The 23,400-nt window shown below is 33.9% G+C and overlaps 1 protein-coding gene across 3 annotated transcripts; it reads left to right on the top strand.

Annotated features, from left to right (window-relative positions):
• The first annotated feature begins 6,606 nt into the window (after positions 1 to 6,606).
• Positions 6,607 to 22,420, top strand: LOC126720920 (nudix hydrolase 7-like). Of its 3 annotated transcripts, XM_050423793.1 has the most exons (9): positions 10,566 to 10,605; positions 10,718 to 10,935; positions 19,526 to 19,591; positions 19,875 to 20,012; positions 20,587 to 20,664; positions 20,753 to 20,803; positions 20,912 to 20,946; positions 21,218 to 21,326; positions 21,967 to 22,420. In XM_050423793.1, the coding sequence occupies exons 1-9, from the start codon at positions 10,581 to 10,583 to the stop codon at positions 22,174 to 22,176; spliced, it is 930 nt and encodes a 309-aa protein (XP_050279750.1). In that variant the 5' UTR covers positions 10,566 to 10,580; the 3' UTR covers positions 22,177 to 22,420. The 3 variants fall into 3 exon arrangements, with proteins under 3 accessions (XP_050279749.1, XP_050279748.1, XP_050279750.1); XM_050423792.1 differs by lacking the exons at positions 10,566 to 10,605; positions 19,526 to 19,591; positions 19,875 to 20,012; ... (3 more) ...; positions 21,218 to 21,326; positions 21,967 to 22,420 and adding exons at positions 6,607 to 6,836; positions 6,926 to 7,043; positions 16,350 to 18,940; XM_050423791.1 differs by lacking the exons at positions 19,526 to 19,591; positions 19,875 to 20,012; positions 20,587 to 20,664; ... (2 more) ...; positions 21,218 to 21,326; positions 21,967 to 22,420 and adding an exon at positions 16,350 to 18,940 and having other exon boundaries at positions 10,432 to 10,605.
• The last annotated feature ends 980 nt before the right edge of the window (positions 22,421 to 23,400 follow it).

Genomic DNA, 23,400 nt, shown 5'->3' with positions numbered 1-23,400 from the left:
ATTATTTAATTAGAAATGTCTACTAGAAAATATACATCTAGTTATGAAAAACTTAAAAAAATATTGTTAAAAAAATATTAAATTAATTAATACATAAGTATAAAAAAAAAGGCCACATTTTAGTTCTCGTTTGAGGCTCCAAAATGTCTATGGCCAGCCCTGCCATTGTGGAAGACATTCAACTCATCGACCTCACTGAAATAAATATCTGAGACAAACTAATCTGGAAGGAAAACAAAAGGGTGCATTCTCGGTTAAAATGGCTTATCATGTCGCAATGCAGCTGAAGCAACAAGAACAGGTGGGGCACTCTTCGACTCAGAGGGACGGAAAACTATGGAACCGTATATGGTAGTTACATATACTCTCCGCCTCTCTCATTCTTTCTCTCCACTGTTGCTGGGCATGGCTGCTTGGCTCAAGCTTCCTTTCCTTTGATCTAATCTAAATCATCTGACTACCAGGCTGGCTAGCTCAAGCTTCCTTTCCTCCACCGTCGCCAATTGCCCTTTTTTTTTATGGCTGCCATCAGTGTCGTGCTGCGTTTTGATTCTGGCTGGGTATAGTGGGTAATGGGCTTTGACTTTTGAGCTTCAGGGATAACACTATAACTAATAAGGCTTACGCTTGCTTAGTTGCTTTCCATTCTACTTTGGATTTTTTAAGAAGGCTGCCCTGCTACCTTTTTTTGTTGTTGTTGTTATTATAGGTGTAAATGTAATAGGATTTGTTTTAAGTTTTTTGTGGGTGGGTCTTGGCAGGTTGTTGGCTGGGCTGGGCTTTTTTTTGTTATGGCTGTGACTCTTATTTTTTTTTTTTTTCAAAAAAAAATTTAATCTTGTGTTTTTGTATATACATATTTTAGTGATCGGTAATATAATGAATAAATTTTTATTTATACAAGTTGAGACTGCTAAAAACTTGTTATTATTCGGTGAAATTACAATAATACTTTTTATATAAATCAGGTTCTATTTCTCATTTGCTCTACACTTGAAAGCTATTTTTTATTTTAATCTTTATAAATATATTATTTAATTAGAAATGTCTACTAGAAAATATACATCTAGTTATGAAAAACTTAAAAAAATATTGTTAAAAAAATATTAAATTAATTAATACATAAGTATAAAAAAAAAGGCCACATTTTAGTTCTCGTTTGAGGCTCCAAAATGTCTATGGCCAGCCCTGCCATTGTGGAAGACATTCAACTCATCGACCTCACTGAAATAAATATCTGAGACAAACTAATCTGGAAGGAAAACAAAAGGGTGCATTCTCGGTTAAAATGGCTTATCATGTCGCAATGCAGCTGAAGCAACAAGAACAGGTGGGGCACTCTTCGACTCAGAGGGACGGAAAACTATGGAACCGTATATGGTAGTTACATATACCCCCTAAGGTTTTTGTTTGGCGGGTGTGCTCCAATATACTCCCTACCCGTACAAACTTATGTCGAAGGAAGGTCCCACTAAACCTGGCCTGTGCAGTATGCCAACAACATGATGAGACGGTGGCCCACACCCTATGGGGCTGTCCATTGGCCAAAAATGTATGGGCGTTGGTGGCGGGTAAACTGCAGAAATGTAGCTCAGACGTTGAGGATTTTTATATCCTGGTGCGAGAACTGATGGTGGCCCTTACGACAAAAGAATTGGAAGTGTGGGCTATAGTATCTTGGTCTATTTGGAATGCACGCAACAATTACCATTTTGACAAAAAGCAAACCCAACCTTGCGACATTTTGCGAGGAACGGTGACACTGCGGCAAGATTACCAGAGGCTATGTCACTAGAGGGATACAATGTGGGTTAGCACTGTGTTTTTTCAGTCACTGTTCTGACTTTGTAACCAAGTTTATGCACATGCCCATGGTTGGTACTTTGCTTGGATTGGCTATACATGCCTAGCCAACTTCCAAATGATGACTTGTAATTCTATAGTATTGTTTAATAAAATTCTATCTTTTACTGTAAAAAAAAAAAAGAAAAAAAAAATATTTGGCTACAAACTTGGTTGTAACATAAGGTTATAAGTCAACTCAATATCTTTTTATTAGATATGAATTTTGGCAAATCTACTATTAGATTACATTTTCTTCTTATATCATTCATACTTGCAAAATTTAAAAAAAAAAAAAAAAATTCAAAAATCAATAGTTATGTCATCAATCAAATGTTTAAATTTCAAATTTTTGTAGTCTAAAATTATGCATAAAAAATAAGTTTATAGATCGAATAATAAATTATATTTGGTTGACATAAAATTTAACATATGTGTTAAAAATATAAAGAATATACAATTTAACAATTAAATTTTAAAAATGTGACCATGTTAATTTTTTCAGTGGGAGAAGTAGACAAACCGTGTAAGAAAAAAAATTGTATGAAATCAAATGTGAATGAGAAATATGAATTTGATTTTTTTCCCTAAAAAGAAGAAAATTAATTAAAGTTTACTAAATAAGGATATAAATTTTTTTTGGCGAAAAGATGAACCATTACGGAAGAAAAATTATATATTTTATTATCGCCATGATATGGAAGTGCTATTGGAGCATGAAAGATGTATGACAAGGCTCGTCCATTAATCACAACTTGAAAAAATAAAGTGTAAAAGAAAAGTGAAATATCTTGTGGATTTCTTAAATGCAATGTATAAGGGAAAAAAAAGGATTTCTTTTTCTTTTTCGTTAGTTCACCATAAAACCAATTTAAGATCTATTTGGGAACAGCTTATTTAGCTGAAACTGAAAACTTTTTACTGAAAGCTAGTACTATAAGTAAACTGAAATAGTACAGTGAAACTCTTTAATAATACCAAAAAGTATAATGGAACTCATGAATAGTAGCAAAAATAAGCTAAATATATAGTAAAAAAACTGCATTTTTCAGCCAATGTCAAACACAACCTTACTCTAGAATTTTAATACTTTATTGGATGGAAAGTTAGAAGCTGGAATAAAATTTTTTTGTGGACTATAATAATAATAATAATAATAAGTTCAAACATCTGATTTGAGGGGAGAGGGCATTAGTTCTAAATAAGCACGAAAATTCCAAATACTAAAATATCTGTACAATACATGTGTATATATGTATGAATTTGTATGTGTTCATGTAATATGATTCATAAATTAATATGTGAAATTATTGTAAAGCAATGTAAATTTATGAGAGTACATACTTGCAAGTTGCAACATGTGTACACCTTTTCTATAAATTCTCCTTCGTCTTCTGTCCCCTATTCCCTTTTGTTTGATTATTTTCCCTCTCATTTCCATTTGTTTTTACTGTTTTTATTCATGAGAGTCGTGAAACACAACACAACACTACCAAAAAAATAGTTTCTTAGGACACTATTGGTACACTATAAAAATGATTACAATGTAATAAAAATAAGTATTATAAAGGACAAGAGATGTTGGAATAGAATAATAATTCCTATGCATTCATCTGGTGATAATAGATGAATAAAGTGAAATGACATCATATTTAGCCAAATTTCACAAAACACCATTTTTACAATATTATATATTTACACATATTGGATTCGGTTTTGAATTAATTTTCAATTTCTTATGGCATATTGGAGTTTCTCATTTTAAAAAATCAAAAAAAAAAAAAAAAAAAAAAAACCTATATTTTTGCGACGTGACTACGTTATAATTTTTGCGACGTTTAAATCTCATGTTCGCACTTCGCACCATAGAAAGAAAGTGATGCTTGGAATAGTTGAGTATTTTATCCTTTTGTATTTAGTTTAAAATGATGATTAATAGTTAAAAAAAAAATGAAAAATGAAAACTATTAATCTAGAATTGGGTCTATCAGCCAAAAAAAAAGTTAGGTCTCTTCCTTGAGGTACTAAAAGGAACAATAGAAAAATTAATAAAAGAAATCTCACCAACTAGGAACAAAGGCAAGAAAGACTGCGGAATGAGTAGAGAGTAAATGAGTTAAAAAATATATATTCTTATTAAGAGAGAGAGAGAGAGAGAGAGGACATTTAAGGAATATCAATTACACTTCTTTTTATAAATAAAAAATTATTTTTCATTTTTAAAGAATAGCTATTAATTCTTAAGAAATAACTATTCATTATAGATTCTAAATATATATATATATATATATATATATTCATTGTAATAAAAACACAATCAAACAATTGAACAATTATACTTAATGAATAGCCACTCCATTATGGGGTCTATTACAGTTTACTAAGCCTACCCTTAGTTTGACCAATTTGATTGTAGATATTATAAATATATTCCTAATTTTCATATTTAGTTAGATTTATTTGTTTATTTTGCATATGTGATGGTAAAATAAATTAGTATTATTAATTTATAATTTTACTAATTTGTAACAAAAATTCCTTATATATGATTTTAATCTTTTTCGTTAAATAAAAATAATATATAGATGATATACCAAAATATGAGTCCAAATCTTCTATCCCACTCTTCCTGCTCCACTATATACTCCACAAATAAAAACATGCCACATGTCTATCTAATTTATTACATCCTAAATTTATGCCTTCTATTATTTCAATTTCCTAAATATGATGGGTTATTTATTTATTTATTTTAGGAAATTAAAATAATAGAAGGCATAAATTTAGCATGTAATAAATTAGATAGACATGTGGCATGTTTTTATTTGTGGAGTATATAGTGGAGCAGGAAGAGTGGGATAGAAGATTTGGACTCCCAAAATATAAGATACATAAAATAAAAATCAATTTACGATCCGAGTCAGATTTTGACAACTTTATTTTTATGAATACTTTAAACAATCTATTAATTTAATTGTAATTCTTGGAAATTAAATTTCTTGACTTGAATGGTTGTCACTTGTTAGTTCTATTAATCTTACAACAGGTTTTTTTTTTTTTTTTTCAAGAAAAAAAAATTCTTACAATAAACCACCTATTAATTTGGATTGTTATTTTATTTATTTTCATTTTCATTTTATTTGTTTTAATATTTTTGACTTGGCTCATCACAAGTCCAAAATTAAATGTTGTTATTGGGTATTTCGGGAGTATACCCCATCCTTCTCACATAGAGGTGGACTCACCATGGGATCTACTTGTATATGAGAGGGATAAAGTATCCTCCTAGATTACTCTATAATTCTCCCAAAAGTAATGACCCTAGTTCTGGGTAATTTTTACTAGAACCCGATTATAGCCTAAACCTTAGTGGATTAGTGGATCGAATTCAAACTTTAACATGACCTTCTTTTCTTTTTTTCTTTTTTTTTTTTCTTTTTTTCGAGAAGATGAACATGATCTAAATAACCAAGTGCCAAGATTACAAAATTAAGTTCATGCTCACTCCACCCTTATCCTCATCTTCACTCATATCTATATGACAAAGTTATCATGTAGCGATGGATTGGAGACTGCATTTTCTTTTTCTTTGAAGAATTCTATGGCCTTTTTATTTATTTATTTTTTTACTTGATCCCGATGCGTGTTTTGTTTTATTGGATGTCGTTACTCGTTACGGTTTGGTTTATCTAGGTAAGCTGAAGGACGTGGTTAGGTGGATGTGGTTGCAATTTAGTGCCGGTATTTTTCAAGTAATAACGCATAAAATTCTATGATTTATTTTAATAAAAAAAAAAAAACAAAAAAAACAAAAGAGGCATTAGTGAATTATTGAATAAAATTTTATTAATCTCATCAATGTACAGATCCAATTCTCAACTGAAAAAAAATGATATGACGTTATTCATATCAAAACTCAATAAGTAAAAAATATATATAAAAATAATTATTCACTAAAATATATTTTTCATTTGTTAGCAGAGTAGTTATTTTTTTTATATGTCTTTTACTTATTGAATAATACTATAATCACAAATTATTTTACAATATTTTTATAAAATATTGATGTGCCAACCTCTTATTGATTTTTATCTAAACCCACTATTAATATCACTTTTTCATTTACTAATAATCATTCTAGCCATTTATAAAAAAATTTACAAAATAGTTTGTATCTCAATCATTATTTTTATTTTTATTTTTTTATAGGAAGCATTATTCTTACTTGTCAGATATTGATACGCTGACATGGAATTGATACAAACACCGTTCTTCTCTGACTTTTCGTTTCCCCTTTGAAATAGTCTAAATGAAACTCAAACTTTTTTTTTCCCTTCCCAGTCTCCAAAGCCTAAAGTTAAACATAGAAGAAATGGTCAATTCAATCACAAAATTACTTTATTAAATTAATTCTTAATTCATAAAAAATTAAATATAATTTTTAGAAAGAAATTAAATATAAACCTGAGTCCACCAGGACATGACCTGTTAAATTTTTAGAGGTTTATCTATTAATTTTAAAATGTTTTACTATTTAATACAAGAACAATAAGAAGTTAAAATAATTTATACTTTAAAATGGTAATGCCACGGAAATCCAATATATATATATATATATATAATATGATAATGAGATGCATGTGATTTGTTAGGTAAATGATAATGAATTACGTGTGAAACATGTCAAGAACAATTTTAAACGTAATGTTTAGGTAGATTGAGACTAGGGGCAATACCTAGGGTAGGTATTGTACCTAATATAATTTTTTTTTTTTTTGAACCATTAAGAATAAAAAATGAAGAAAAAAAAATGTGAAGGACTTGAGTGAATTGCCTGTTTGGTTCTATAATATTCTCTTGACTTGTTTCTTAGAACTTGTGATGCAATCGGTTGATCTTTTCAATTCAAAGTCTGCACAGGAAATTGTCCTCTGGGTTCTGAGGCGTTACCGTCGATTGATGCCCAACAAAATAAGTTATATAATCAGCTACTGGTAGTTGCCTTTCTGATTCAGTTTTGGTTTGAAACGTTAGAAGTTAAAAGCTGCACGATTACAGTCATTTCTTTCTTTTACTTATGCAGAGGTCAAGAGTCTCAGCCATCAATTTGCTGTATTTATATCTTTCAACTAACAACAAGACCCTTCAAGCTTCTTCATTTGCAGCAGCATCCCCTCCACTTCTAAAGAGGCCTTTTCTCGGTATGTCATATTATCTTCCTTGTCCTTAAAATACTGTTGCATTCATAGTTGGGTTGGGTGGTATCCAAATATTACCCAAGCTATAGTTTTTTTTTTTTTTTTTTTTTTTTTTTTAAATAGTTACAACAATGAGAGGAAAAGATTCATAGTTAGAACCAGTTCTCCTTAAAATGAGAACTCTTGCCAAGTTAGAGTTTGGTCATAGTTTGAGCCTTCAAGGCTTAACATGAAAACTTTAACACTAAAGAATGTAATGTATAGAATATAATTAATAGAAGTAAATATTGATCTCGTTATTGTTTCTATGTTTGAAAGGAAATTAATGCAATAGAAAGTAAGTTTGTCTGGAGTTGGATGGAAAGTAATGGAAATATCTTTATAAAAACATATTACGCCATTTCTATTCATATCTATACTCTATATAAAAAGTCTAAATAATTAGTGATTTTGTTGAGTTAATTGAAAGAGTAATTTTTAATTATTCCTGGAGTATAGAGAAAGATAGTCTTTTATCTCACATTTATAATAAAGTTTATTCATTAAATTCATAATAAAGTCCACTATAAATATGAGATGAGGAAATATCATTTTTTGGTACCGCAAATTTTCTTAATTGGATAGCTGTTTTGTGGAGCAAGGCAGTTTTGTCCATAAACTAAAATCAAGTTAGACTGTTTTTGTAATGGTTTTGTTATTTTTCGAGCACCTAGTAGTTGTTTTGGCTAGGATTGGTAAGAATACTATTCTGTCTTTTGATAAATTAAGCTTTACAAAACATGTTAGGAGTAATTGGTCTTTTCGGTTGTTTTGTAAGGTCTGCTCCAATAAATTTGAAAGAGACGCAACAAACTACCTCTTCCTCTCATATAAAGTTTTTATTTAACTACACGCATTCCTTTACTTGGTGGGAAATCCTACAACTTATCTTCAAATAAATAAAAAATATATATATATATATATATATTTTATATCCACTTGTTAATTTATTATTATTATTATTATTATTATTATTATTATTTATTTCTCTATCTCTCTGAAAGTTTGATGCAGATAAGGAATTTTTATTCTACATCTTTCAACTACATATACTCATTAAATTATGGTCATTGAATAAAAAAAGTCATATATTATGTAATATATTAAAGTGAAAGTTGAGAGAAAATTCAATTTAAAATATAAATTAGAATTTTTTTTTTTTTGGATCAAATTAGATTTTAATTGAACTCCAATTTTGTGCCAAGTGTCATTTGAATTGTCATATATTGATGCCATGTGTCCTTATAATTGCTGAATAATTTCATGTTAAGAGTACTTTCAATAATACTCTAATTTTGTTTTAGTTATATTTACGTACAAAATCATTCATCTAAACCTTGAAATAGAAAGGTTTAATTCAATTTTTTTTAATCTTTTATATAATAATATAAATATATACCATCCGTTATTAGATAAAAACTTTTGTGTATATAATTGTGGTTGTATTTAATTATAGTTATGCATATGTATGGTATAAGCTAGTTTTTAATGAAAGTGGGAAACATGCATTTAAGAGGAGAAAAAATATATATAAAAAAAATAAACCAAAAGGGTTATTGTAGGAATTTTAAAATAATAATTAAAATGCATCTCATTTCCTCCCATTTTTGGAGGGGCTAAAAAATGAGTTTATAAAAATATTATTTTCTTTTCATTCAATTTTATTCTATTCTTTCCATAAAAAAAAAATTGAGCTTACTCATTTGCTAAGGTTGGATAGCTGTAAAAAGCTGTATATATACTAAAAAACTAAGGGTGAGTTTGGTTCAGCTTTTTGAAAAAGTGCATAATGAAAAAGTGGAGTTTTGTAAAAGTGCATAATGAAAAAGTGGAGTTTCAAAAAGCTGAGTGTTTGGTAAAAACTGTTAAAAAATGCATAATGAAAAAGCTGAGTGTTTGGCTAGCACTTATAAAAGTGGCTTTTTGAGAGGTAAATGACCAAAAAGGACAATGTATATATAAGAGAATTTATTTCATACTTTTTTTTTTTTTTTTTTTTTTATGTGAGTTTGTTTCATACTTAAATCAATTACTTCATCATACTTAAATCAATTTTTCTCTTTCTAAAAAAATTATTTTTTTCTTACCAATATTAGCTAATAATAATCTACCACTTAAGATTTATTGTGAAAGTATTGTAAAAATATTGTGATAAAAATTGATACTAATTTTAATTTGAACGTACTATTAAAATTATTTTTTTCTCTTTCTAAAAAAATTATTTTTTCCGACAAGTGTTAGCTAATAATAACCTACTACTTAGTATTTATTGTGAAAATATTGTGATAATATTTCCTTCTTTTTCATTTTTTTTCTCCTCCACTCACTTACAGCATTTTCTTCTTTTTTTTTCTTTTTTTTTTCCTCTTTTTTTCCAGTCCACACACGTACCCACTGGCCACTCTTTTCCTTTATTTCCTTCTTTCCTTTCTTTTTCCATTTCACTTCTCCAAGTTTCCAGAACGTCCCAGAGAGCTCTCCTTCTTCCTCCTTTTTTTTTTTTTTTTTTTTTTTTTTTTTTTTTTTTTTTTTTCAATCCTTCTTTCCTCCTTTCTTTATTCCTTCCTTGCCATTTCTCCAAAACACCAGAACATCTTCTTCGTCTCTTTTTTTTTTTTTTTTTTTTTTTTTTTTTTTTTTTTTTTTTTTTCTTTCTTCCTTTTTTAATCCTTCTTTCCTCCTTTCTTTATTCCTTCCCTGCCATTTCTCCAAACACCAAAACATTCTCCTTCTTCGTGGCTGAGAGGGAAGGGCTTGGAGATCGAAAATGGGGTCGGAGTCAGAGTCATCCAGGTTTGATTGGGTGGTGTTCGCCGATTTGATCGAACCCAGAGCTCGGTGTTTTTGACGCTTCGACTTCGATTTTGTCCTGTAATTCTCTATGCTATATTCTGATTTTTTTTTTTTTTTTTTTTTTTTTTTGCATTTTGAGGAATCCTAATTTGCAAGGGATTGATTTTTTTTTTTCCTTAACTGATTTGGGAATTTGTTATAGATTTTTTTGTGTTTGGATTTGGGAATTTGTTATGGATTTTTTTGTGTTTGGATATGGAAATTTGTTGGGAGAGCAGAGAGATGAGATGAGAGCTGATGATTTATCAAGGGTAATTTGGTTATTTTTGGAAGAGCCCAACGGATCAATTTGAAAACGCGCATGAGCTTTTTGTTTATGGACCTCCAGAGCTCCATAAACTCAAACGCGCGTTTCTTCACAAATCTAAAACGCAACTTTTTCCAAAAAGTTGCGTTTATTACTTACCAAACACTATTTTTGGGCTGGCTTTTTTGAAAACGCGCGTTTTGGGTTTCAAACGCTGAACCAAACGGGCACTAAAAGAAAGAGAAGCTAATAATCTAAACTTACCTTTGATGGAACATTTCGTAATATTTAATTCAAATCATATCTATTTAACACTCTAAGACTGTCTAAATCATTTTTGCTAGTGGGGCATAAGGGGTGTTGTTTTCACCCACCATTTTATACTTTGTCTGTTTGTCAAAATGGGGTGTTTGTTTTCAAGATTTGGTAATAGTCTTTGAGTCGTGTTTCTGATAAGTCGTTACAGTTGGCCGATGAAGTCTTAAGCTGAACTCAATGCATGACTTTCTTTCTTTCTTTTTCTTTTTTATTTGTTCAGGTGATAGATTTTCATTCTTGATCAAAAACATGTCGACTTCAACAAGCTCCATGTCAGTAGAAAAGCAATTCATGCCTGAAAACAGAGTTCAACAAGTTGAGCTACTAAATTCAATTAATGATTTACATGGAGGAGTTGTCGTGAACATTGAGCAGCCTATGGACTCTAAGGTCTTTTCACCTTTGCTCAGAGTTTCAGTATCACAATGGAGGCAACAGGTATATATAGTATCTTTTAATCTTATCAATGTAAGGTTGAATTTATTCAACCATCTAATTGGTTTTATTCCGTGCCAAATTTGCTTGTATTTCAGCATTTAGTAACCCTGTATTTAGGTGGGCTTGTTGTAAGGGTAGTGAGTGAGATAAAGTGAAGTTTGCTCAAGAGTGTGCAAGAAAACAGAGACTCGCGGCTTGGCCTCGCGGGTGACTCACGGCTGCAAGCCGCCAAACGTAGCACACGTGCCAAGCATGCCAGAAGGTGAACAGTCATGCTAGCTGGAGCACTACAGGACAAAACAGGACAACTGGCCATACGGTTATCTCGCGACTGAATCTCGCGACTTGGTCAAGTCGCGAGGTCAAGCCGCGAGCCACCCCTCTTTTGTAAAACTTGACATTTCACATTCCTCTCCCACTCTAGTATAAATACCCCTTTTACCCACAAATGTAAGAGAGCTTCCAGAGAGAATTTTGAGAGAGAAACCCTAAAGAAAAAGAAGATTGATTCACCCACAATCTATACATTAGAGTCTCTTCAAATTTCTTGACTCTCTTCCTCTCCATTGTCAAATCCTTGAGAGGCATTTTACCAAACCTTGTTCTCACCATAATCATCACTGTGAGAGAGCTGTTTGGATTTCTAGGAAGCAGTTAGGAAGGAACCAATCTTCATTGGTTGATGCTACGGTCTAGTAGCGGAATTCGGGAAGCTAGAAAAGAAAAAGGTTCGGCGCAACCTCGTTGGAGCAAGAAGTTTGAAGGGCTTAGGTGCACTGGGTAGATTAGGCTTGGAGGGTCTATTGCTGTCCATGTATCCCAACTATATTTTCTAGTGGATTGTTTACCGCTTGGAAGGCGGCGGAGAGGTTTTACGCCGAGAGCTTTGGTTTCCTCTTTGATAACACATCGCGTGTTGTCTTTGTGTTTGCATCTTCCTTCCCTTTTATCTTTGCCTTTTATTAACTGCTGTGGGTTGTGTTTTTACTTTGGCTTAGATAGTTTTTCCAATTCCATATTATAGCTTATGTTAAGTTTCCGCACACTAGTTGTTTGACATAATGCTTGAATTGGTTAAGTTGTAATTTGGGGGTCTAAACGTTCAAGGGTGTTTATACACATATTTGAACTTTCATTTGGTATCAGAGCGGGTACACTTTTATTGGTTTCAATACCATTGTGTGATCCTTGACTCCCTTTTGAGATGGATCGGTCTCAATCCCTAAATGCACCTCCATATTTTGATGATAGTAATTATGCTTTTTGGAAGGTTCGCATGAGAGTTTTTCTGTGTTCTATTGATGAATCTGTTTGGGATGCTGTGGAGATTGGTTGGACCAGACCTGAGGCAGCCAAATCCACATGGGATAAGGTAGCACTCGCTGCATCTAATGCTAACAGTAAAGCACTCAATGCTATTTTCTGTGGTGTGTCTCCAGATGAATTTCACAGGATCTCCCACATTACCGTTGCCAAAGAAGCATGGGAGATATTGGAAACCACCTACAAAGGCACGAAGAAAGTGAAAGACACCAAGTTGCAAATGCTGACCACTCGGTTTGAGGAGCTCAAAATGAGTGAGGATGAGTCCTTTGACTCTTTCTATGGAAAGCTAAATGAGGTGGTTGTCAGCAAGTTCAATTTGGGGGAGAAAACGGAGGATTCTAAAATTGTAAGTAAGATCCTTCGATCTTTGCCGGAAAGTTTTCGTGCTAAAGTGATAGCGATTGAAGAGAGCAAGGACCTTGATGACATCAAAGTCCAGGAACTGGTTGGTTCTCTTCAGACTTATGAGATGTCGCTGCCCAATCAACGGAAGAGTAAATCTCTTGCTCTTAAGACCATTAATGAGAAGGTGGAAGATCAAGACTCATCGGGAGAAGATGTGGTTGACAAAGATGTTGCATACCTTGTCAAAAATTTCAGAAAATTCTTGAAATTCAAAAATAATGGCAAATTTGGTGATAAAGGAAAATTCCAAAGTTCAGGAAGGGAGAAAAAGGAATTCAAAAGGAAAGATGGAAAAGAATCTCAACCTACACAAGGTGTCACTTGTTTCGAATGTAACGGGCATGGACACTTTAAAAAGGAATGTCCGAATTATTTGAAATCGAAAGGCAAAGTGTATGCCACGACATTGAGTGACTCGGATTCATCTGACTCAGAATCTGAAGAAAGCTGTGATGGAGAGGGGAACTACTTAGCTTTTATGACTATTGCTCATGTTGAGTCTTCAGACGAGTTGAATCTGCTTGTACGAAACCTTGGAGAACATAGTGATGAAGAATCACTGGGAATTGTTGAAGAATCAGATGTTGAAGAAGATGAAAGCACAGCCAATCTTCAAGAGAATTATAACTCACTCTTGGAGAAGTCGAGTGAGTACACAAGGATGGCCAAGGCTGCTGTGAGAAAACTGAAGAAGGCAGAGGAGGATTACAAAAGTCTCCTAATCCGATATAGGGAGGCCAAATGTGAAATAGAGACACTGAATGGTGAGCTGTCCGAAACTTACACAAAAGTGAGATTTCTTGAGCAAGAGGTTGTGCAAGCAAATGCTAAAATAGAGAGGGTCACCACCAAGAAGCTAGATAATGTTATTTCATCTCAAAAAAGCTTTTCAGACAAATCCGGGTTGAGATATACCGGAGGAAGTAGCTCATCTGGAAATGTCACTAAAGAAGTGAAGTTTGTAAAGGCTAAAGATCCAGTTATAGTTGACCTTACTGCTGAGAAGCTCAAGATGGAGGAGAAGAAGAATGTGGAGAACCAATGGTTGTTGAATCTCCGCAATCAGTATGTGGGCAGGTCTGAATCTCGTGCCAAGTCTCGTCCACGACCACAAAGAGATCCTAGATCAACTTATGTGTGTCATTATTGCGGACTTCAAGGGCATACTCGACCAAATTACCAAAAGCTGAGAGCAAAGAATAGTGCAACTCCTCAAAGGTCAGGAGGACCTAGAAATGATAGAAGAAATTGGGCAGGTGAACAATCTAGACATCAGAATGGTGATCCCGGAATGATGAAGGTGATGAAGATGATTGGTGCATTCACCAACTGCTTGGAAAGCTTCTCACGAAGGCTTGAAAGCCCTAACTCCCGTACCCAATCCTATAAGGAAATCACCCCAAACGCAAGTGACATGTGGGTGAAAAAGGGTACTCATGCATAAGCATTACAACATGTCCATGCATTAATACTTCCTATGCTTTGCGACGATGTTTGTTTGTTTGCTTGTTGTTTTTGCTGTTGGTTGTTTGCTTGTCTACTTGTGCATACTTTTAATTTATTTTGTTTTTGATCAATCTTTTTCTTCTAGTGTCAAAAATCCAAAAATTACATAAAAATTAGAAAATCAAATAGTTTGATTGACATTGTTGAGCTTTTGTCTCAAAACCTGTTTTGCCTTGTACCTTTGTGCTAATGGCTTTGTGCATTATCAAGCATTGCTTGTTTCTTTGCACTCATATCACTGTGGGAAAAATCTTGAAATCTATGTGATTGTTGTAAATAGATCTTCAAACTTGTCATGAATGATTAGTGAATGGTTATGTTGATCTTGAGACATGCATAGACTTGTGTCTATATATCTTCCTACTCTTTATTTTTTTTTTTTGTTAGAAAAAGCTCACCAAATGTAAATCTCCAAATGAAAAGAGATATTGAGCTGCAAAAGCCTGTCGCACATTCTAGTATTCAACTAGGAAAAAGAGTAAGCGACTTTATATTAAAGAGAATGTTTATTCAAAAAGGCCAAAGGCTAGTTCGTTAATGTGAAATATCATATATCACTCTCACAATGAGAGGAAATTGTCTCAAACGATCAAAATGATCAAATGTTATGATTGAAAGTGGAGCCAAATGTAAAGTTCCAAGATGTGTTGTCAAGTTTTGTGGGAGGTCATATATACATATTTCTATAATTGAGATAGATCACATGATCTAGTGCTAATTGTGTATGCCTTGGTTGAATTGATCATTGAAGCTTCACATTAGACTAAGGACTATCTCATTGTTGATATCCACACACAACACACAAGTTTATGTTCAATAAATGTCATATTCATTTGTGTGATTGTACTTGATGAAATGTGTTGTCACATGCTCAATCTTTGTTAATACAAACATAAAAAGATTTTTGAGTGTTTTTAGGTGTTTTTGGAAAGTATTTTGTTTAAAAAATCTGAAAATTTCAAAAACCCAGTTTTGCCCTGTTTTGGCGACTCAGTCGCGGGTAAGTCAAGTCGCGAGCCTCAGTCGCGTCTTCGCTGGTCATTTTTGGCAACTTGTTCGCGAGTGGAAGGTCTAGTCGCGAGGGTTACTCAGAGATTTTCGCGGCTCATCTCACGACTCTTTCGCGGGTAGACCTTCCAGTCGGAAAAAACACTTAGAAATTTTTTTTCAAACTTTAGTCTTTGAGTGTTTTGGCGGCTTGAACTAGCGACTTGTTGGCGACTCTCTTAAGTCGCAAAAAACACGTGTTTGGCAAAAATAGGGGCAGTTTTTAAATCTTTTTCAGTTTTTCCCTCTAACTTTTGTGACTGTTCATCTTCTCTCTAAACTGTCTCCTTCCCAAACACTCCGTGTACCCATTTTCAAACCTCATTGGTGTTTCATTTCGTATTCAAATCATCAAGAAAAAGTATGGGTCTTGTTTTTCTCATCTCATTTTCCCTATTTCATGGATGTTTTTATTACCATTTGGATTGATATTGTGTTCGTAACATTCCTCTCTTTGTGTGATGGGTATGGCTTGTTATGTTTGTTGTTGATTTCATCCGTTTTCATGTTGAGTGGTCACAATGTGCTTTTTCATTGCTTCTGATATTTGCCTGTTGTTGTTTCTGAAAATCTTTTGTTAAATGGGTTTGGTATTTATTTGACTTGCTCATTTCACTTGTTTGTGTGTTGTTGTTGGTTTACGGCATTGGTTTACTGTGCTTTTATGTTAACATAACGTGTGGATGTTGGCATCTTGAAAGTATTCCTTTACAACAACTTCTTTTTCTGAATGTTGTGTCTCACAGCCATGTGCTCTAGTTTGGGTGCTCTGATCCTTCATTTTGAAATTTTTTTCCCATGTTCACATCTTATGTGGTATGTTTTATGACATCTGTTCTTAATGTTCGAATGCTGTCTTTGTTTGCATATCATGGTCATGGTAAACTGTCTCATTGACAGTTCTGTTTGAATTTGTCTCTCTATGCCTTTTTGCGCTATCACCATTTTGCTGCACCTGTCATATTGTGCACCTTAGTATTGATGGAAGTTTGGTTGGGTCTGCACTATCTTCAGTTTGTATTTATGTATTGAAATCTCTGTTTTTCACTTCTATTTGCATCGAATCATATTGATATTTATCTTGTGAGGTACTGTTGTTGGTTCTTTGCTGTGGGCCTATTCTCTTGCAGATGTCTCGTCGATCTTCCAGGGGTAAAGACATTGTTGCTGACGATCCAGCAACACCAGTTGCTAAAAGGACTCGACTATCATCACAGGCATCTCAAGACCCCAATGAGGAGAGGTTCAGAACTCCGCTTACCTCACACATCTACTCAAACATCTTTGACAAGTCAACTCCTATAGTGGAACGGGTGGTGGAGTTTAACACCTTAGGGACCACTTTTATCCCTCGAATCTTTGAGCAACGAGATTGGGCAAACTTGTTTGGGAACTTTGGCGATCCAATGGATGAATTGGTCAAAGAATGCTTCTCCAATGCAACTGATCTTGGAGCTGAACTTATTTTCTGGGTCAGAGGAAAAGAGTTTGGCATTTCCCCAAACTCCATCGCAGATCTTCTAGGCATCACTAGACCTCAGAATGTGGATCTAACTCCGTACGATGATCGAACTCCAAAGATTCAAGAAATTCTACAAATCCTAAGATCCGATCATGAAGTATCCAATACAGGAACATCCACCAGCACCGCAAAGTTTGCACCAGAGCTGACCACACTGAAGTTGATCATGTTCACTAATCTCTACCCACTGTCCAACACTACATTCATCAATCTTGGGAGAGCTCTATTCCTTTGTGATCTTATTACAGGAGCCCCCATTGATATATGTGCTCACATCTATTACACTATGAGGAAGACCGCGGTTCGAACTGCAGCTCGAGGAATTATTCCATTTTGCAGTCTCATCATGAAGCTCATTCTTCGTGAAGGCATTGTTCCTCCCACAGATGGAAAAATGTTGACCCGTCAGCGTCCTATTTCCATGTACACTCTTCAAGCTAGCAGAAGTCACTCTTCTAAGACACCAAAGAGTGCACACATCTCTCCGGTTACTCCATCTGCTCCTGATTCAGAGACACCCGCACGTACCACATCTACTTTGCATGCTGTTCCTGAAGTTCCACAAGCTAGTATTCCGCAAGCACAGACTGATCCTCATACTGATAGAGTGGGCAGTTTACTTGAACAGATTCAGAAACGTATTGATGAGATTGTGACACTTCTCTACTCCACAAACAACCATGTTCAAATGCGTCTCGAGACTATGGAGAATCAACTAGACGCTATTCAACAAAAGTTGGACGACAGCCTTTAGCTATTCGTGCCAAAAAGGGGGAGAGCATTCAATAAGGGGGAGAAAGTTCAAAGGGAAGTGTGCATAGTGATAGGGGGACTACACACATACTTTTGTCATACTTTTGTTCTAAGTCTTATCCTCTAAACTTATAGATTTATGTTTTTGGACTATTTAATATTTATATGGGTTTGATACACTGTGGTTTTGGTGTATTCTTGTTTCTAACTCATAACTTATACTCTTGGTTTAATTTTTTATATATTTTGTTGATGTTATTCAGGATATATTGTGTTTTGTACCCATGTGCTTTTGTAAGCTTTTAGGGTTAATGTTTTTATGCATATTCTGTAGGCTTTATGGTTTGTACCTTGCTTCATGCAGCCTTTTATGCTATGTTGAAATCAGTACTTCTATCTAAATGTCTTGCATTTTGATTTATGTACTGTCACTCTTGTGCCCTTGTAGGATTGTTCCTAGATGCATATACTTTGTGTACTATGCAATGGTTGAGTGTTGAGCATACAAGTATCTTGCCTTGTGCTTGTTAGCTTGTATGTCCTTGTGTTCATTCCAAGTGTGAATGAGCATTGTGGTCACTACCTTGTAGTGATTACTTGGTTGATCAAGCCATGGTTTGTTTCTTAACTCCATTTTTGCTTGATCACATATTGCCTGTTTCATATGCATTTCACGATTTTCTGCTTACAATGATCATGGTGTATTGTTATGTTTCAGGAGTCTTATGTTCATATGATTCAAGTGTTTCACAGCTTCTAGAGCTAGGTGTGAGTGAGTTTTGTTCAACTGTTCCCAACTCACATGTTAAGTCTAGAGTCTATTTTAGGGTTTTGTCACGGAATAGCCAAAGGGGGAGATTATAAGGTTGAATTTATTCAACCATCTAATTGGTTTTATTCCATACCAAATTTGCTTGTATTTCAGCATTTAGTAACCCTGTATTTAGGTGGGCTTGTTGTAAGGGTAGTGAGTGAGATAGAGTGAAGTTTGCTCAAGAGTGTGCAAGAAAACAGAGACTCGCGGCTGCAAGCCGCCAAACGCAGCACACGTGCCAAGCATGCCGGAAGGTGAACAGTCATGCTAACTGGAGCACTATAGGACAAAACAGGACAACTGGTCATACGGTTATCTCGCGACTGGATCTCGCGACTTGGTCAAGTCGCGAGGTCAAGCCGCGAACCACCCCTAATTTGTAAAACCTGACGTTTCACATTCCTCTCCCACTCCAATATAAATACCCCTTTTACCCAAAAATGTAAGAGAGCTTCCAGAGAGAATTTTGAGAGAGAAACCCTAAAGAAAAACAAGATTGATTCACCCACAATCTATACATTAGAGTCTCTTCAAATTCCTCAACTCTCTTCCTCTCCATTATCAAATCCTTGAGAGGCATTTTACCAAACCTTGTTCTCACCATAATCATCACTGTGAGAGAGCTGTTTGGATTTCTGGGAAGCAGTTAGGAAGGAACCAATCTTCATTGGTTGATGCTACGGTCTAGTAGCGGAATCCAGGAAGCTAGAAAAGAAAAAGGTTCGACGCAACCTCGTTGGAGTAAGAAGCTTGGAGGGCTTAGGTGCACTGGGTAGATTAGGCTTGGAGGGTCTATTGCTGTCCATGTATCCCAACTATATTTTCTAGTGGATTGTTTACCGCTTGGAGGGCGGCGGAGAGGTTTTACGCCGAGGGCTTCGGTTTCCTCTTCGATAACACATCGCGTGTTGTCTTTGTGTTTGCATCTTCCTTCCCTTTTATCTTTGCCTTTTATTAACTGCTGTGGGTTGTGTTTTTACTTTGGCTTAGATAGTTTTTCCAATTCTATATTATAACTTATGTTAAGTTTCCGCACACTAGTTGTTTGACATAATGCTTGAATTGGTTAAGTTGTAATTTGGGGGTTTAAACGTTCAAGGGTGTTTATACACATATTTGAACTTTCAATCAGTTTAGTTCCTCACGTCCAATATCCACTTGATGTAGAAATTTCAGCTACCTCCTATTATGTTAAAAACTTGGGATGTAATTTGCAGGGCAAGAGAGGTGTCTGGATCAAATTGCCTATCGAACACGCAAATCTTGTTGAAGCTGCAGTTAAGGTAAGCACATTTATCCAATGTAGATTATACACTTGGTTAGCCCAGGAATTTATTTTGAATGTAGAACTAAATATATTTGTGAGTAAATTTACAAGAAATTCTAAAATAAAATGAAGCTGATTAGGTTAATGACAAATATAACCTGTTTATTTGCATAATTTTCATGCCCATTACCATGAGAGTGGGAGCTTTCTGTACTAACAAATTGAAACTCTCGTACCTTTTCATTTACCATTGACAATAGGTGTATAATTTTTAATAATCCTGTTTGCTCATTTTACAGGAAGGATTTAGGTATCACCATGCTGAACCAGATTACTTAATGCTTGTATGTTGGCTTCCTGATACCACTGATACTATTCCTCAAAATGCTTCACATCGAGTAGGTGTTGGTGCTTTTGTCATGAACAATCAAAGAGAGGTATTTTTTTAAAATTAATTTCTGGCTTTCCCTATTCCCTTACCATGACATCAAAAAGAAGCAATGATTTGGAAATTCCAGTTTTGCTCTTGCTTTTCCGACAGTTTTTATATATATATATATATATATAATTTGAAAATTCAAAAGTAATAATGTTAATGGTTATTAGAAAAGAACTCAGTACATAATCAAATGATTAAAATTTACTTTTCACGACTTGAGGAAAGGGCTAGCCACATCTATGGTATACTCCAAAAGAGCTAATTAAGTTAAAATTAAAATATTACGTAATCATTATAGCCCATATCATCAGCTTAGTAGATGCCTGATGTAGGATTCAACACATGTTCCCAAAACACACTTATATCCTATCCAAAGAATTCGGTGTATCACATTATTTATGTTTGAACTTCTTATAATTTATAAGTTGCTTTGTTTATACTTTATATATGCAAATCAACTTGCTCTGGTGTCTTTGACTTACCTATTCCAATACTTAAATACCAGAAATTGAATGGTTGTTCTGTAATGGGTTAATATATCTGACTACTTAAATCGAATTATCTTATGGTAGGTGCTTGTAGTTCAGGAGAATAGTGGCAAATTCAAAGGAACAGGCATGTGGAAGCTTCCTACCGGGGTTGTTAATGAAGTCAGTACACTCTGAGTGCAATTCTTTAAATATTCTTTAGAAACTTTTAGAAAATGTTTCAGTCTGTATTGAAATTTTCCATACGCAGGGTGAGGACCTTTGTACATCTGTAATTAGGGAAGTGAAAGAAGAGACAGGAGTAAGTGATAAAAACAAAATTTGTGGACTTAAATGAGTATGATATTTACATGTGTAGGTTTAAACATGAAACAGTAAACCTAAGACTTTTGCTTTTATTTTGTTTCAGGTCGAGACAGAATTTGTTGAAGTTTTATCGTTCAGGTTAGACAATTGCCGATTACTATCTAATTCACCTGCATTTGAAGATATTATTGTTTTAGATATGTGAATAGTCTTCCCTGTAATAGCAAGTCTACTTATATTGCATTCTGAAAAATTTATTGGAACTTGTTACACTAAAAGTTAATGTTATTATATGTTTAGCGAAAAGTTAATGTTATTATATTAATTGTTTTTAATAAAATTGTATGTTCCCTAATCTAATTGTTTAAGTTTTGGCTTCATTCTAATATCTCTCTCACACACAATACAGGCAAAGCCACAAATCATTCTTTGGTAAATCAGATTTGCTTTTTATTTGCATGTTACAACCACGTACCTTTGACATTGAGAAGCAGGATTTAGAGATTGAAGCAGCACAGGTACTTTTTGATAGCAATAATACTTCAAAGACAGTTTTGCTTGGCATCCCTTAAATTAGAGATTTGAGTATAAAATTGCATTAGTTTGTTAGGCAAAACGATGTTGGACAAGTTACATTGTGGAAATAGGCATTCAGAATAATATATTCTTTTCCAGCATATAGTGTAGTCAAGTTATAGTTGATAAGTCCTATAGGGAACTTTTTAATTGTGCTTATTCTTAATTCAAGATATTTTCTTAACTCTATTTATTTATGGCTGAGACTAGTATGAACTATTTCACATCCCCTATTCTTGAAATCCTCCTCTCATTCATGTATCATTGAGGTAATTTTCCTTTTCAATTTAAACTTGAAACACATTTAGAGCCAATGTAAAACTATAAAAGATGAAAATACCTCCTTTTCTTGACCATTTGGAGGTGGAAGATATTACCTTGTCTTGTCTGTCTGCTTTATTGTGCTTTTGATTTAGTAGGAATAAAGTGGCTTATCTCCTATTTTCCCGTTTTGATTTGGAATGGCATAACTTAATATTGAAGCAATGAAGTTAAAGAAAGTTTGACTCCTATTAGGCCTTCTATAATTACTGAACTATGGCAAAATGGTTTTCTTATATATGTCCTTTTTCCATTCTTTAGTGGATGCCGATTGAAGACTATGCAGCCCAACCTTTTATCCAAAAACAAGAGCTCTTCAATTTTGTTGCCAAAATATGCTTATCAAAGTCAGATAGGAATTATATTGGTTTTTCTCCTCTGGCTACAACTACAGCCTCTGGCAAAACAAGTTACCTCTACTTCAACAATCAGAATATGAAACACCTTGTAACTTCTGATAATCAGCAGTAGAAATTCTGATGTGATGTGTACAAAAAACACCATATAATATTTGCATGAGTTGTGACAATTACAACCCTAAGATAGAAACCCTTGACATACTGTATAGGAAGCCATATACTGTGACAATTACATTTATTTGTAGTCTTATACCACAAAAAATAATTTTATTTACATCATAGTGAGTCAACAAAGATGTAATTTGAAATATATTTATGCAAAGTGTGTTAATAAAGATTCAATTTATGTTTGTTTATGCCCTATACCTTGCAATGTACAGTACAAAATACATTCAATTTTATGCCACTAAAAAAATATTGTATCATTTTTTTAGTACTCTATTTGACACATTGACAAGAAAACTTATAGAACTAGATGAAGGGACTAATTGCTAGATGGAGGGACTAATTGCACTTTTTTTTTTTTTTAAAGATTAAAAATGCTCGTTTGAAACATTATAGTTTAACTTAATATATTAACTTTAGGAACCAATAGTTGCCCTCTCTCCCTCTCGTCGCCCACCCTTCTCTCTCTTTTTCAATTAGATTACCTTTTAGGCATTATTCTAAAAAGTAGACAATTTAATATTGCTAATACTTTGGTTTTAAAGTGTTAACGTGTATAATGTTGTGGGCTTTAGGTCCAACTAAATTACTTGTATAGTACACATTCTTGTACTACACTCTTACTTGTACTGCACACATATGCCTCCTATATAAAGTTACTCATGTATATTCTTTCATTATGAAATACAATACTACAGATTTCAGTATTTCTAACATGGTATCAGAGTCACTGCTCTGACCTTTTCTTAGCAGTCTTGTCTTTATTGGTGTTACTCCATTCTTAACATCGCTTCCGCCATTACAACAGTGGCCGCAGCCTCTTACCTTTGAACCTCCGACGTCTTCCAGCCATTGTCTTTAGGTTTCGAACCTGTAGCCGCTGCCGTTGAGGAGTCCCACACCGCACAGACCACTGTACGTGTCATCACCGCTGTGAATATTGCTTTGATTATGTTTCTGCAGGTATCATTGAGATCGTCTTGCGCCAATCTACACGTTGGTGGAAGCCTCACAGCCATCGAAGACTGCATGCACCGCCCAAATTTTCTACGTCAGTCTTGTCTTTATTGGTGTTACTCAATTCTTAACATCGCTTCTGCCATCACAACAATGGCCGCAGCCTCTTGCCTTTGAACCTCCAATGTCTTCCAGCCGTTGTCTTTAGGTTTCG

Source organism: Quercus robur, chromosome 4, assembly GCF_932294415.1.
Source record: "Quercus robur chromosome 4, dhQueRobu3.1, whole genome shotgun sequence".
NCBI lineage: Eukaryota > Viridiplantae > Streptophyta > Magnoliopsida > Fagales > Fagaceae > Quercus > Quercus robur.
The sequence above is the reverse complement of the archived record's forward strand: the minus strand, read 5'-3'. Positions and strand labels throughout refer to the sequence as shown.